General features: G+C 35.9%; 1 protein-coding gene across 2 annotated transcripts in view; it reads left to right on the top strand.

The window, feature by feature from the left end:
* Window positions 1–2,239: 2,239 nt before the first annotated feature.
* The window catches only part of LOC127876218 (vacuolar protein sorting-associated protein 33B-like), a 40,796-nt gene continuing 25,336 nt past the window's right edge, over window positions 2,240–17,699 (top strand). The window contains exons 1-4 of one of the 2 annotated variants that reach the window (XM_052421271.1): window positions 2,240–2,506; window positions 7,509–7,592; window positions 8,125–8,195; window positions 14,148–14,265. In XM_052421271.1, the coding sequence (XP_052277231.1) occupies window positions 2,393–2,506; window positions 7,509–7,592; window positions 8,125–8,195; window positions 14,148–14,265 (387 nt within the window). In that variant the 5' untranslated portion in view covers window positions 2,240–2,392. Of the gene's footprint in view, window positions 2,507–2,675; window positions 3,223–7,508; window positions 7,593–8,124; window positions 8,196–14,147; window positions 14,266–17,699 lie in introns of those variants that run through there. The other variant, XM_052421272.1, reaches the window with a different exon arrangement.

Below are 17,699 nucleotides of genomic sequence, written 5' to 3'. Positions count from 1 at the left end.
CTACTCTTAAACAGTTGTTATAATGAATTTAAAAGATTATAACATTTGATCAGGTGGACGTTAACGTTTAATATTCATCAACTGTGACGGATCTAAAGCATATACTGGGCAAATAAGTACATCTTTTTTCTTCAAAGTCCTGGTATACATTGTTAAGGACTTTGAGACCATAGGGCCAGTAGTTTGTGGTTATAGGGTCTAAATGAAGCCTTAAGTGTTTTATGTTTCTGAAATTCGTTTGGAAAAAGATAATTAATTTGTTAAAAATATATTTAAAAAAATAAAGTTACCAGTTACACCATTTTGATTTATTTTTAGTATTGATGCAGATTATTGAAGACCCAGTTTTGTTAATCAGTGTTTGTTGTACAATACACTATTAGCACGTTTAGAGCAATGCTAGGCCTTTGGTACTATCCAAAGTAGCAGACAAACAATTGTTTTGAAAAAAGTCAAATAATTTGCTCGATTAATGAATGGTAGTATGTTGGAATGGTAAAGCACACCAATTTTATCAAGACTCCAATATTCCAATCAATAATGATATTTTATACCGTTTTTATTGTTGATTTTACATTCTATAAATGTGTTGTTGCATATGTAAACAAAGTGTGTGCACGCATACTAGTGTCGGGTTAAACATCAGTATAAAATGATGTATTTCCCTGACTGATATCCCGTACATACCCCTTTCGCCACTTCGTTGCTCAATAACAATCGCCGATGGCAAAAATTCGCACCCCCCTTTTCAAAACCCTGGCTACGGGCCTGTTATTAGCATTAGTATTAACTACGTATTAGCTTTAGTCCACTAATGGGCAGAGACGTGTTATCTACGTCTCTGAAATGGGTAAGGTTATCTTAAGCGGACACTCGTGGTACAACGAATTCGGCAATATCCTTATAATATATTTATAAATGCATTTAAATCGTCAATCTCCACGCAGAGTTGTCTTTCCATGCTCTCACATACTTGCTCTATGCTAGTTCCAGTTAAATCTCTTCGGAGGTATGGCAAGCGAAATGCACATTAATTCCTTAAACCACGGTTTAACAGTTAACTATATAGTTAAGAGACTGTGAACCCGGGTTCAAAGTGCCGTTTGCACATTAATTCCTTAAACTCTGGTTCAAGACTTTGAACCGGTGTGTGTGTGTGTATTTGAGATTTATTTACAGGTCGTCCAGCGTCTTCTCGACTACAGATGTATCGATTTGCCCCTGTGACCCTTCAGGGGAGAAAATAAGGTCATATTATACATCATATCACGATGGCCAATGAGACCTTAATGTGACTAGATGCTTTTTTTTAATGGATTATGTAGTGGTTTGCCTTTTATCGAAATGGTTTTTGCAGTATTCCTATTATCTCTAGATTAGCATTATCCTTATTGGCATTAATGTTAATTCCTTATAGTTTGTGTGTGGTTTTTGTGCTCTCCGCCCCAAGAGGTGTTAGTGGGGGTTCGAGCGGGATACAGAGGGCGCCCCGATTCCAGAGGCGCCCCTGGTTCTTTTAAGTGCCCGGTGTACAAGCACCGATACACTGCACCCCCGTTTAACGTCCCTCGCGGAGGACTAGATTTGAACCGGGGTTCAAAGTCTCTTAACTATATAGTTAAGAAACGACCAATGAAATCTTGACATTTGCCTTCTAATTGTGGATTAAGCTCCGCTGATTGGTTGTCTCTGACTAATGTAGATACGAGATTTGTATCTATCTTTAGACACACTTTGAACCGCGGTTCAAACTTTTGAACTCGGGTTTAAGGAATAAATGTGCAAACGGCACTTTGAACTCGGGTTCAAAGTCTCTTAACCCTATAGTTAACTGTTAAATAACCAATGTGCATTTCGCGCTACTTACCCCAGTTTAAGCCTTTGAACCGCAGTTTAAGACTTTAAACTGCAGTTTAAGACTTTGAACCGCAGTTCAAAGTCCCTTAAACCTATAGTTAAGAGAGGAATTAATGTGCAAACGGCACGTTGAACTCAGGTTCAAAGTTTCTTAACTATATAATTAACTGTTAAATAATTAATGTGCATACCGCGCCTCTTAACCGCAGTTTAATTCCTTCTTAACCCTTTGGTTAAGAGATGACCAATGAAGTCGCGGCATTTACCTTCTAATTGTGGTTTCTGCTTCGCTGATTGGTTGTCTCAGATAACAGGTTTGTATTTATTTTTAGACACACTTTAAACCGCGGTTCAAAGTCTTGAACCCGGGTTTAAGGAATTAATGTGCAAACGGCACTGTGAACCCGGGTTCAAAGTCTCTATATAGTTAACTGTTAAACCATGGTTTAAGGAATTTATGTGCATTTCGCTTGCCATACCCGGCAGTTGTTGAATCGTCTGCTATTCTGAGGGCGGGGGTAGGGGTCTTAATTTGATGCTTTTTAACCCATCTATTGCAAAGATGGCCGAGGCCAGTGGCGAAAAATGTCCAAGTCTCCTAAATGTGAAAGAAAAAACAAAACAACAATTGCATGCTATATTGAAAAACGTGCGTAAATTTAAAATTCATTTTTTGTGTGAAATTATACTAATTATTGACGAAATCGGAAATAAATCGAATAACTTACAAGTTTGATACAACTGATCTATTTTCGGACAAGATTTTTTTTCGGAATAAAAATCAAGCCTTTGGCTTTTTTAAGCTAAAGTCTGTTATATCCATCAATTTAGTTTTGTATGTATATATACGTAATCGTTGGTTATTTTTGGTTATAAATATTGCTTATAGAATTGCACGATGTCATTAAAAAATATATACTATTTTTGGAAAAATTGTTCGATCTGGCTGAGGATAATCTTCGTGGTCATCACTTGAAACTAAGAGGCAAGAATTCCAAAAGTAATGTAAGACTCAGCACCTTTAGTCAAAGAATCAATTTATTACTGGAACAGTTTGGAAGAATCAACAATAGCTTCCACAAGTGTTAATCAATTTAAATCGTTGCTAAATTCTGAGACATGGAACATTAAGAAATTTAACCCGTCTGTAAATTAAGTTAAATTATCAATTAATATTTACTAAGCGCACTCTAGAGAAGTTTAAACAAAATAGTACATATCAGAGAGAGAATCTAAAGAAGAGACCATTTATCAGATGGGCCATTACAGCATAGCTAAATTACGGCCCAACAGTCCAGGTATCCAGGTATCGAGGTGCTGATGAGCCTGATGTCTATTCGTTGATTACCAGTTTATTACTTTAAAGTGAGACAATGATTCATTTAGGATGTTGATTTAAAAGTAATAGATGTAATCATCAAATAGACACATTATTTATCTAAGGTCAGTTAGTTTTATACCTGAATTTCCCACTAACATATTTTACAGCACATGTACAAGTCATTTTTTCTAATAGTTAAATAATTTAATATTTTTCGTTTTTATGTTTGCTGCGTTGTAAATTGTGTAAATGTGTTCATAATGTTACTAGCTCTGGCCTAAAAGTGCCTTTTGAGTTTCTTAAAACCTGTTAAAACCAGAACGCTTTCATTGGGCTGTCTGGTTGACATGCTTCTCACCCAGAAGCCCAGATGTAGTTCCTGTTTCTGGAGGCATGTGAATTTTGTTGATGGTCACCATACAGGACAATTGGGATAACTCTGGGTTATCTGTGTTCCCCCCCCCCCCCCCCCACCATAATACAAGACCACACCAAATTGACAATCTTTCAGTAAGAACTTAATAGCTGGACATTGCAGATATCAGCGTTTTTTTCCTTCTTTAACTAGTACCGGGGAACAGTACCTTTCCCTAAGCCTACCGGAGGCTTCCCAATTTTATCACCTGACCTTTCCCAATCTCCATATCTACCGTTCCCAACAATCCTAGGTGCCGTTCCCAATCGCCAGTGCCTTTATTTCTGCTGGAAATATCTTTTGAAATCGTCGAACCATTCATTTTTGGCCATTTATTTTCACCAGACATAATTGCGTGGAAAGAAAACAAAACTTTTCAAAGAGGCGCAACTCTAACCGTTTTGTAAAATGTGACTGGATTACATAACCGCAACGAGTGATCGATTTTTCCCGTGAAATAATTCCATCGTAAAGACCAGTCTTCCTTACATCAATAAACTATCTCAACACTAATTTTTGTTGACATTAAAAAAAACGTAACCGTATTGAGTTAAATGCTCATATTACTTAAGATCTATGTATAATTCTTTTAGTGCCAAATCCAGACAGAAACTATTCGGATACAGATGTAAACAAATAAAAGTTAAACATAAAATTCAAAATAATGAGACATGTGTGTAAAATACTATAGTTACTAGTATTTAGAACATATACATGAGCATTTTATGGCAGATGATCTTAATATCTTATTTGATGATTTGAAAAAAAAAATCAAAACAAAATATAAGACTAACCTTTAAAAATAGTTGTTAAAGCGTTCCACTCTTAAAACTCATTTTTGTTATGTGTGGCTATTCTCACTGTATATTGTTGAAAGATTTCAAACCAGCCCAACTTCAAGTTCCATTGTTTTTGTTTTGTGTTTTAAGTTTTTAATTTAACTCACATAAAACATTGCAGGGCTTGAGACTTTTAAGGGCTTGAACAAAATTATTAATATTATTTTCTATGCAACCTCAGTGATTATGTCTATCACTAGAAGATTTTTTTTTTCATTGACAGGCTCATTCCTACTGAAGTGGCAATAACACAATTTTCACATGACATTATATGATTGTCAAAATATCATCGCTAGTAGTTTTTCTGTTAAAACCTAGAGCTTAACATGCTTTGTGAAGCAGAATATAGCCCCTAACGATAGATAAGATGCATTTTAAAGATTCCCAATTCATCAATTTTGCAACTCAAATTTTTCCCAATTCATTGATTTGGCGACTCATTTTTTCCCAATTTGAAGATTTCACAACTCGAAAAATTCCCAATTGTAGGGGTACAGGTACCTTTCCCCTTTGGGGAAAAACCCCGCTGGATATCATCCAATATTGTTTCCAATTTTATGAGTCAAGTAAGTTAATTAGGAAGGAAAGCTTTCCTGATCTTGCTTGCTTACACATCTTTTTATATGCAATGAGATTAACAAATTATGGATTGTTTTAATGAAAATGATTTGTGTTTGATTTATGTGTGAAAAGAAGCTTCTCTAAGCTTTAAGTGTTTGTTTCTTTGGATGAAAATCATACTATCAGCTGATCAACCATAAAAAAGTGGTCATCTGACCATTTTCCCTTGACTGGCGGCTTTACACAGGTTGGACTGTAATAATATGAAACATTTTACAGATTTATTTTGAAGGCCTTTTCCGCTCCAGTTTGGGGAAACGCCACACTGGAATTTAGGGAATTTTTCGTGGTGAAAAAACCCATTTTGGGAAAAAAATTAATCGCAAAACTGGCTTAATTGGGAAAAATATTCGCATGTAAATACCGTAAAAAGTTGTGTATAAGGCGCACTTTTTACCCCAAAATTTCATTTTAGAAACTTGATGCGCGTTATGCACAACTAAAGCCATGCCAAGACATTTCTTCCCTGTCAGTTACCCAGTTGCGGTTATTCGTATCATTCTGTTTCCCGGTGTTAAAACTGTAAATATGTTAAAAATAGTGTTATATTTACGATCTGAATAAGATTGACAAACATTATAAAGTTAACATTAATATTTTCTATCTTTTTCAGGTACGTACAGAGCATTGAAATCAAATAAATTTGAATAATGAAAAACAAGGAAGCCATTTTTATTTAAATGTTATTATTTTCCCACAATATTATACCCTACTGTACTAGGGTTACACAATTTATTTGGAGGCACTTGTTGATTTACAATAGTATGTCGGCAAGGTCTTTCCCGATATATTTATGATTATTTTTCTTGCTTTTCAAATGTGTTAATAAAATTGATGTTGTGTTTGTTTACACGTTTTCATACGTCTTGTCAAGATTGAGGATGTGGTTATCGAGCAATTTGCGTCACCTGTCAAGTTTTGTGTAGCTGGAGATATTATCAAAACATGCGAACTGACAAGCGGCTTCACACCTCGATTGTTTGTTTATCGCTGGTAATGTTGTAATGGTGTTGAGAAGTTTGAGTCGTTAAAGTCTCCTGTCAATTATAGACGCTCGAAAAGAACGCATGATATTAGCAATGTAATAAACGCGCGGTTGGGAATAAGTCATGCATGAATAACCACGTGACAATACCAATCGATAATGTCAGTTTCTTAGTTATAACTAATCCATCCGTTATGTGTACTCCTCCACGATAAAATCGTGGACAGTTACTTCAGGAGATGATGAAAACCTTGATGGTATCCTCGTGGAAAGTGTGCATTTCATGCATAATTCATTTAAATCCAAACAGTTTATTTTTATGCATAATATGATATTAAAAAACACACACAAACTAGTTTTATCGTTATCGTCTTTAAAATAATTAATAATTGAAGCAATAAAAGAACACGGAAGATGTAAATATAATGATTTTCAGTTAGCCTGTGGCACGGAATTTTTCCCCCGATTTTTTTGCTTCAAAAACTTTTTTTCCCGATTTTTTAGCTTAAAAAAGTAGATGCGCGTTATACATAAATGCGCTGTTATACACAACGTTTTACGGTAGTGTTTCTTATATTTCAAAGAAGCTGTTAACTAGTAAATAACGACTATTTTGATAACATATTATTAAAATTTTACAAAATATTATTAACATGTGTGATACGTGCAGTTTTTTTAAATCTGATTTTGGGGAAAGGGCCTGGCCTTTTTTTAGGGGAAAAAAATCGCATGAAACACTGGATTTTGGGAAAAATAAGGAAAGTCTTAAATAATCAATTTAACATATTTTACTGTTTTTTAAAACAAATTCAAGGCAACAGATAATTTAATTATGCAATATTTTTTTTCTGCACTTGATCAGGTTAACTTACATATTAAAAGGTTTAAAAAAAAACGGTTTTTTTAATTGGGGGGGGGGGGGAAATGGATTTTTTTTTTCAATTGGGAAAAAAACAACCAGAGATGCATTGGGAAAGGGGCCGATATTCGGAACCGTGGCATAGGGCAGAAAAGGCCTGCATTGAAACCTGAAATTTTACAAATAATCTTGTATCTCTGGTTGTCATCTGGTATGTAGACCAGCATCCTAAAAATGTATATGGTCACTTTTTATTAGCTCGGCTGTTTTCGGAGAAAACCTGAGGTATTGTCATAGCCAGCTCGTCGTGTCGTCCGCCGTCCGCAAACCTTCACATTTTGTCAAGGTTTTGAACATTGGCTCTAAATCAAAGTGCTTCAACCTACAACTTTGAAACTTCATATGTAGATGCACCTTGATGAGTTCTACACGCCACACCCATTTTGGGGTCACTAGGTCAAGGTCACTGTGACCTCTAAAAAAAAAAAAAAAAAAAAATCTGACAAACTTCCATTTATTCAAAACTGCACCCGCAGCCAAGTGTGGCACCCGTTGTGCGGTGCTCTTGTTTTTTTCTGTAACTGCATTGACCAATGCCTGCTTGCTTGTAGTTTGGGAGTAAGAAAGATTTAGTACTGGACCCTGACTTGATGCGACCATTGGACAGGCTTACCGGAGGAGCATCATTCTTGAAGGTATTAAACTTAAAGTTCTGCCTTTTTCATGTGGACTTTATGTATGTGCATAAAGTGTTGTCAGCACAGGCACATTTTCCTCCTTTTTGTAAGCGTTTGTTTAACGAAAGTCTCATTAAGATGGAAAGTTTTGTCCAGATTTACCTGTGTAGACTGCCCAGGCTAATCTGGGATAACACTTTATGTGCATGCATTAAGCACAGTTTTCCCAGGACTTGGATAAGTGATTCCTTTAAACATGCAGACTTTTATCTGGCCCATTGCCTTCTTAAAATATGTAACAATATTTGGAGTAAGTAGTTGAGAAATTTGCCTGCATAGGCATTGGAAGGGAATAATTATTGTGAAGTTGTGTTGGTGAAGTGAAGAACTTCCCTATCATGATGTCTTAATGAAATAATGTGTGAGTGTTTTACTAGGATTTTGCATTAATCATGCAAAATCATAGTAATACACTCACAGAATAAAGTATAATGAAGAAATGCAATATAGTTATTGTGTAATATGTATCCCCAAATATCTCATTTGTTAGGATAATGGTGTGGACAAAATCTTCAAGCTGGAAAGAGCAGACAGGCATAAGAGTTTAAATGGCTGTGACAGGTAAGTTTTGATTTTTGTGCTAGTGTTAAAGGGACTGTCAACCACGAATGACTTAAAAAGAAAAGTTCATAAATACCGTATTTTTTACAATTGTTAGTTTATATTGATTAAAATAGCACGACATACCCGTAGCCAGGGGGGGTGCGTTGGGTGCATTCGCACCCAATCTTTTCTGGCGCTTTAACAAATTGTACTTAAGTTGCAACCAACTTTATTTGACGCAAAAACAGTTATTTATTTTTTTCCAGGAACCAAGTGAGTCTTCGTATTTAAGCGTTAAAATAATGTTGTATTCAATATGCAACCGACAGGTCAACATATAATTACTTTCTTGATTAAGTCATTCCCAAGATAGCGCGCGTGATTTTTATTTACAATTTTTAACCGTAGAATTGTTGAAATCAACATAAGTTTTGACAGCAAAATTTGAGAAGATCAAGGAAGCCAGTCCCTGCAAAATAGAATTGGAATCTTTGTTATAAATGGATATTTGTTTCTGTATGATGCATAATTATTAACCTGGACCTCTAATCTGTATAAAATTGATACTTATTTATAAATATTTGATACTAAATGATTGTTCTGTAACTTTTGTCATGTTATTAATGTCTGTTAGAGCCATAACTTTAATAGATATCATAACAAAATGATGAAGTCACAACTTATAACAATTACACATTGTGCACAGCATTTTTGACAGACTGCGTTGTCTTTTTGTTATATCCCCGTACATCCATTTTCGGATCCCCTAAATGATTTTCCAGCAACAAAAATATCAGCTTTGCTCAAGACAGGCTATTATGTTGTTGAATGACAAGAAAACAAATCATTTCTACAAAGCAATGCAGCTTTTTTGTAGTTTACCAACACTTAATGGCATCTGTTCTGCTCCACATACATAACTTTCCACAATGTTTTAATTATGTCAAACTTGAAACTAGAAATGTCCTACTCTCAAACAGTTGTTATAATGAATTTAAAACGTTATAACATATGATCAGGTGGATGTTAATGTTAATGTTCATCAACTGTGAAGGATCTTGAGCATATAATGGGCAAATAAGTACATCTTTTTTCTTCGAAGCCATGGGATTATATACATTGTTAAGGACTTTGAGACCATAGGGCCAGTAGATTGTGGTTATAGGGTCTTAATGAAGCCCTGAGTGTTATATTTTTCTGAAATTCGTTTAGAAAAATATAACTTATTTGTTAAAAATAGTTTAACATTTTTTAAGTAACCAGTCATACCATTTTGATTTCTTTTTGTTTTCTTTCTTGACTATAGTGGTGGGGGACATATTGTTTTTGCCCTGTCTGTTGGTTGGTTGGTTTGTGTGTTTGCCAAAACTTTAACATTTTGCCATAACTTTTGCAATATTGAACATAGCAACTTCATATTTGGCATGCATGTGTATCTCATGGAGCTGCACATTTTGAGTGGTGAAAGGTCAAGGTCAAGGTCATCCTTCAAGGTCAAAGGTCAAATATATAGCTTCAAAGCAGCGCAGAAGGGGACATAGTGTTTCTGACAAACACATATCTTGTTAGTATTGATGCAGATTTGAGAAGACCCAATTTTGTTAATCAGTGTTTGTTGTACAATACACTATTAGCACGTTTAGAGCAATGCTAACCCTCTGGTACTATCCATAGTAGCAGACAAACAATTGTTTTGAAAAAAAAAGTCAAATATATCCATTTAATTTGCTCGATTTTTATGAATGGTAGAATGTTGGAATGGTGAAATACACCAATTTAATCAAGATTCCAAGATTCCAATAAATAATGATATTTTATACCATTTTTATTGTTTGATTTAACATTCTATCAATTTGTTGTTGCATATGTAAACAAAGTGTGTGCGCGCATACTAGTGTCGGGTTAAACACCAGGTAAAATGATGTATATCCGTGACTGATCAAAGAAGGTAGTAATTGAAAAACGTGGTGGGCAAAGCATGCATGTTATATCATATTCATGTCGATCCGTCACTGGTCAATGAAAGTGAAATTTCATATATAAAAATGCTTTATAACTTCAGTCTCTAAATACAGTTAAAATGTGACCAGAATGCAGTAGTGTATCTTCATTTTTAAAATTATCTAAGGGGTGGACCTCAAAAGCCTCCGATTGCAGGAGGGGAACATCCCCTCCCGCACATACCAACTTCGCCACTTTGTTGCCTAATAACAATCGTCGATGGCAAAAATTCGCACCCCCCTTTTCAAAACCCGAGCTACGACTGGTATATTACATTATGATAGATTTATGATGAAATATCTTGCTTAGCATTGTTTGATATAAATTTGTTATTGATGTATTATGTGTTACTGTAAGATACTTTTAATGTGAAATACAATTATGCAATAACTACACTTCAGTCATTCAGAGATTAATCTAGGTCCATGTCCTGCGTCTCTGATTCATTAAAATTGAAACAAAACAAAGTATGAGGGCACTGGAGAAAGCATACAAATTCTAGGGTGTTTATATAGAGTCTGTATTCTGTGTTTTGTTGAATGCTTAAATGCATACAATATAATTATTAAACGGAAACACACTTCCGAATTTTAGTGTAAATCCAATGTTTACATATTCTAGCTCCAAAGAAACAGTGCTCATGAATTTTGTGTTGATCCTGTTTACTGATAAGAGCGCACACAAATTATACTGCACATGTACAATGTAACATCATCTGCATTGAAAGCTTGGGTGTATTGCTTACGTATAAAACCTTTAGCGCAGAGAACATTGAGATCTTTTAATTTCCGTTAAGTTTTGTAGTTCTTTTTAACAAAATTATATCACAAATGATTTTGAATTTCCTCTGAATTGTATTTCAAATTAAACATATATTTATTGTTACAGTGTTTTAGATCATTAATAAAACAGTTATTGTGATGTCCACTGATTAAAGCGAGATTATATGATTTTTATATGTGTTAAATTGTAATATATTGATACAAATATGTAACAATAACACAAAATAGGCAAGAAAAATTATTCATTGAAGATGAATTTCATAAAATGCAGCAAAGACAAATTAGTGCCCTGAGTGGATTGTGACGAAGATATTTTGTACATATTTTCCTGCAATAACCGAAGCATTTGTCTTTTTATTAGGAGGGGGTTAAGTGTTCGTGTGTCGTATGAATACATATCGTTGCAAGAAATTTATATGATCCGTACAACTAAATTAAGATTCACATCCTACATGCATGATATACATGCTGGCAAATTCTACTGTACAGACATTTTTATGCCTTCAAATCGAAAGATCGGGGGTATATTGTTTTTGGCCTGTCTGTTTGTCTGTCAGTCAGTCAGTCATTGTATGTGTGTGTCACAAAACTTTAACCTTGGTTAAACTTTTATAACTTTTGCAATATTGAAGAAAGCAACTTCATATGTGGCATGCATGTGTATCTCATGGAGCTGCACATTTTGAGTGGTGAAAAGTCAAGGTCTAGGTCATCCTTCAAGGTCAAAGTTCAAATATCATTGTATTTTTCGTCCCTAAAACTTAAACCTTCGTCAAAGTACGGTCATAACTTCTTGAATATTGAAGATAGCAACTTGATATTTGGCATTAATGTGTATCTCATGGAGCTGCACATTTTGAGTGGCTAAAGGTCAACGTCATAGTTCAAGGTCAAAGGTAAAATGTATGGCTTCAAAGCGGCGCAATAGGGGGCATTGTGTTTCTGACAAACACATCTCTTGTTGATTTCAGAATTAAATATCTGGCTTATTTCGCATTTTTCGACACATGTTCTTCTTAACTTTTATTTTAATTTATATTAAAATATATGTATAATTAGTTTTTTTACACATTTTATATAAAATTCATAAATATTTGACAAAATTGTATAATCTCGCTTTTAACAGAAGATTGGGAAAAAACTGAATTTAGTGTTAGTGTTGGTGTTATGAAAACATGCATAGTAGGTCCTCTGACCTATTGTGTAGACTGCCGTGTTTTGACAAATTATTTTGATTATTATGCACGAAAGCAACTCTTTTTAGATATGGTTCATAATACCTGTAATCAATTGTTCTGAATCTCATTATTGTTTGAATCAAAATGCTTATGAAAACATAATTGAGAAAATAAAACAATAAAACAGTAAAGCACTGAAATTTATAGGGCTGTTCAGCCCTTACTATGTGATTCATTAGCTATTAGCAATTAAAGGGAATGTTCCAATAATGTTTTTTAACAGAAATCCTAATGTTTAACGAGCTAGCATATATAAATATATAAATGCATAATAGAAACTATAATTTTTTAACCTTACAATAATTAACGAGTATAAATAATTTTGAAATGTGAGATAACAAATGACAACAAAAATTGAATGTCAATAATTGTGAAAAGGTATTTTTAATCTGAAATAAATCTTAAGTGATAATTAAACATTTCAAAGATTGACATGAGTGAATGTGTACTTAGAAATATTTTTGAAATATTTCATTATATTTTATGTGCGTGATCTACTCCTGTGTGTTTTATAAAAACACTCCAGGACTCGTCAGTTAATTTTGCAACCCATATATTTTCACTGGGACTCATTGTTTTTATGCCCCCCTTTTGCTTTGCTCAAGTCGGTCGGTCGGTCCGTCCACCAGGTGGTTGACTGACGATAACTCAAGAACGCTTGGGCCTAGGATCATGAAACTTAATAGGTACATTGATCATGACTTGCAGATGACCCCTATTGATTTTGAGGTCATTAGGTCAAAGGTCAAGGTCACGGTGACTCGAAATAGTAAAATGGTTTTTGAATGATAACTCAAGAATGCATACGCAGCTAACTGGGCATACTCTGAACAATATTACTGAAGCAACCGGTCTGTAATCCTAAATCTATAATTATCAGTCTTATGAAACATCATCCTTTTAGTAAAATACAGTGGATCAGTAAAATATTATCAGAATATGAGATTTTTTGTATATTTAGTATATTAAATATTGTGTTAATGTTTATTTTTGTTGATTAATATAAATATAAGCAGGACAGGGGAGGTAATACACTATTATATCTTTCTTATATACAGGGGAAACCACCACCACCACCACCACCACCACCACCACCACCACCACCACCACCACCACCACCACCACCACCACCACCACCACCACCACCACCACCACCACCACCACCACCACCACCACCACCACCACCACCACCACCACCACCACCACCACCACCACCACCACCACCACCACCACCACCACCACCACCACCACCACCACCACCACCACCACCACCACCACCACCACCACCACCACCACCACCACCACCACCACCACCACCACCACCACCACCACCACCACCACCACCACCACCACCACCACCACCACCACCACCACCACCACCACCACCACCACCACCACCACCACCACCACCACCACCACCACCACCACCACCACCACCACCACCACCACCACCACCACCACCACCACCACCACCACCACCACCACCACCACCACCACCACCACCACCACCACCACCACCACCACCACCACCACCACCACCACCACCACCACCACCACCACCACCACCACCACCACCACCACCACCACCACCACCACCACCACCACCACCACCACCACCACCACCACCCCACCACCACCACCACCACCACCACCACCACCACCACCACCACCACCACCACCACCACCACCACCACCACCACCACCACCACCACCACCACCACCACCACCACCACTTATAGCCCATATAGGGGGGCATGCATGTTTTACAAAGAGCCTTTGTTAAATATGTTAGTCTTGGGTCTAATCGAAGCAAAATTCTAGATAATCTCTGGTCATCAGTTGGGTAATTGTTTTATTTTCTTGTCTTGTTTGCAGTTTTGGTTTTTGTCTTCAGTTTTATTTCAGATGCATTGTTTTGATTTAGAAATGGTATGCTGTTGTATTTATAGAAGAATCTACATCGTGAGGCCAAAAGTAAATATAATAAAAATTATCGCAGACCAGATTGCAAATGAGCGTGCCAAAAATGAGACCAGAAAATACAAAATTGTCATGGTTCCAAGAAAGGTTTGTTCAGATTTTTTATTCCAAATTAATAATTTAAGAACCCGTGGATTTTTTTTTTTTCGCTTCTTTAGCAGGATATAAACAAAGGCCCTTTCCATGAAAAGAATTCCTTAAAAAAAAAAACATATTTGCCAAATTTTTTAGCTCGACTATTATATATAAAATATATATAGTGGAGCTATCCTACTCACCCCAGCGTCGGCGTTAGCGTCTGCGTTAGCATCTGCATTAGCCTGCAAATGTTAAAGTTTTTGTAATACCCCAAATATTTTCATTGTGCCTTGACATATTGCTTTCATATTTTGCATACTTGTTTACCAACATCACCCCAACCTATAAACAAGAGCAGACAACTATCAAGCATTTTGACATAATTATGGCCCTTTTTCCACTTACAATATGCAGCAAATTTTAAAGTTTGCATACTACCCCAACTATTTTCAATGTCCCTTTACATATTCTATTATATGTTGCATACTTGTTTACCAACATGACCCCAACCTATAAACAAGAGCAGACCACTGCCCCTTTTAGATAATTGAACATTTTGCTTAAATTGCCATAACTTCTTTATTTATGATCACATTTTATTATTACTTTGACAAAACAACATGTAACATAATGAAAGCAAATTAGGTAAAATATTTTGGTTTACTTTATGTAAGAAATATTGAAAATGTTATTAATGGCGAGTATACATGACAGTCACAGAGTGAGAGATTAAATATTTAGATATGGTGTATGTTTAACAACAAAAGGGGGTCGACGCTGTTGACATTAGGATTTGAGCGGTGGTGTGTGTTTGCCTTAGGCACACAAAGTTGCATTGATCATACGAAGCGTGCACCGGGAAACACACTGCATGTAAAAACTTGAACAATTTAATCTATCCAGTCCAATGATGCAATTAAACCAACCAGCAATAAGCGCGCATAGAATCGACCAATCAAATATTTATAGAAAATTTATTATTTTATGTTATGTGTAGTGCGATAGAACGAGATGTTTGGTGTGGAAATGACGGTTAGCCAGCGTTTAGACTTGGAGGCGTACAGATTGAGAAAGATACGATCATGTAGCTACAGTGTATCAGACTGTATTTGTATAACTGAAAGTATTAAGTATGTTAGACATTAAATTCGACTAGAAACTGAAATATGGTGTTGTTTAATATTTCATCCCACATTATGCAGAGAAATTAACATTAATAGAAAGGGACGGACTTGTCCCATGTGCGATGCAGCAAAATGGTAGTTAATGCAAATCCCGCAATCATGACAACATGCGCATGCAGAGGAATCGAAGGATAGGCTGCATACTAGTAATTTAAGAGAAATGAACCGTTATTAGTAAATGTGTGTCTACCATGAATGACGAATGATTACGTGACAAACACTTACCTAAATACCACAATGGATTCCACCCAAACAATACCCCATGCCCCTACCAGAATCCCTTCCCCCCCCCTCCAAACCTCCTCCCCCCCCCCCCCCCAAAAAATTTTTTTTTTTTAAACATGATCTTATAAATTAACACACCCCACATTATACCCCCCTCTCACCCCCTTCTACCCCCCAAACCTCCCCCCCTCATTTTTTTTAACATATCTAATAAATTACCCCACCCCACATTATACCCCCCTCTCACCCCCAACCTCCCCCCCCCCCCCCAATTTTTTGTTTTTTAACATCATCTAATGAATCCTTTTTTTATTTTTGAAAGATCGTCTAATAACTTATTGAATATGAACAATTTCCTTATTGATGGCTTACGTTATACTGTCAAGCACTCAAATATTCGAGTGCGCTGTCCTCTGACAGCTCTTGATATATTAACCTTGGAAAATTTATTTCCAATTTCTATGTTTTGTTCATACTTTTTAGCTAAACTTTTATATATGAAATATATATAGTGGAGATATCCTACTCACCCCGGCGTCAGCGTTTCCGTTTCGTAAGCGTGCAAATGTTAAAGTTTTTGTACTACCCCAATTATTTTCATTGTCCCTTGACATATTGCTTTCATATTTTGCATACATAATTATGGCCCCTTTTCCACTTAGAAGATGCAGCAAATGTTAAAGTTTGCGTACTACCCCAAATATTTTCAATGTCCCTTGACATATTGCTTTCATATTTTGCATACTTGTTGACCATCATGACCCCCAACCTATAAATAAGAGCATAAAACTGTATCAAGCATTTTGACAGAATTATTGCCCCTTTTATACTTAGAATATGCATATTATTGATAAATCTATGTTAAACTTTGCGTACTACCCCAAATATTTCCTATATACTTTGACAGATTGCTTTTATATTTTGCATACTTGTTTACCAATATGACCCCAACCTATAAACAAGAGCAGACAGCTCTAGCAAGCATTTTGTTATAATTATGGCCTCTTTTCCACTTAAAATATGCAGCAAATGTTTAAGTTTGCGTACTACCCCAAATATTTCAATGTCCCTTGACATATTGCTTTTATATTTTGCATACCTGTTTACCATCATGACCCAAACCTATAAACAAGAGCATACAATTGTATAAAGCATTTTGACAGAATTATTGCCCCTTTTATACTTACAATATGCATATTATTGATAAATCTATGTTAAACTTTGTGCACTACCCCAAATATTTCCTATATCCTTTGACATATTGCTTCTTTATTTTGCATACTTGTTTACCATCATGACCCCAACCTATAAACAAGAGCAGACCACTGTATCAAGCATTTTGACATAATTATGGCCCTTTTACACTTAGATAATTGAACATTTTGCTTAAATTGCCATAACTTCTTTATTTATTGTCACATTTTATTATTACTTTGACAAAACAACACTTACCTAATTACCACAATGGATTCCACCAAAACAATACCCCACGCCCCTACCCAGAATCCCTCCCCCACCCCAACCCCCCCCCCCCATTTTTTTTTAAACATTTAATAAATTACCCCACCCCACATTATACCCCCTCTAACCTCCCCCCTACCCCCCAACCCCCCAACCCCAAATATTTTTTTTAACATCATCTTATAAATTACCTCACCCCACATTATACCCCCCTCTCACCCCCCCACTACCCCGCATCCCCCAAACCTCCCCCCCCCCCTAAAAATAATTTTTTGTAACATCATCTAATAAATTACCCCACCCCTTATTATACCCCCTTCTCACCCCCCCTACCCCCCCCCCCCCCAATTTTTTTTTCCTTTTTTTTTTGAAAGATCGTCTAATAAATTATTGAATATGCACAATTTCCCCATGATGGCTTACGTTATACTGTCAAGCACTCGAATAGTCGAGCACACTGTCCTCTTACAGCTCTTGTCATTGTCCCTTGACATATTGCTTTCATATTTTGCATATTTGTTTACCAACATGACCCCAACCTATAAACAAGAGCAGACAACTCTATCAAGCATT

Source organism: Dreissena polymorpha, chromosome 4 (assembly GCF_020536995.1).
Source record: "Dreissena polymorpha isolate Duluth1 chromosome 4, UMN_Dpol_1.0, whole genome shotgun sequence".
Lineage (NCBI taxonomy): Eukaryota > Metazoa > Mollusca > Bivalvia > Myida > Dreissenidae > Dreissena > Dreissena polymorpha.
This window is presented reverse-complemented; position numbering and strand designations above follow the sequence as displayed.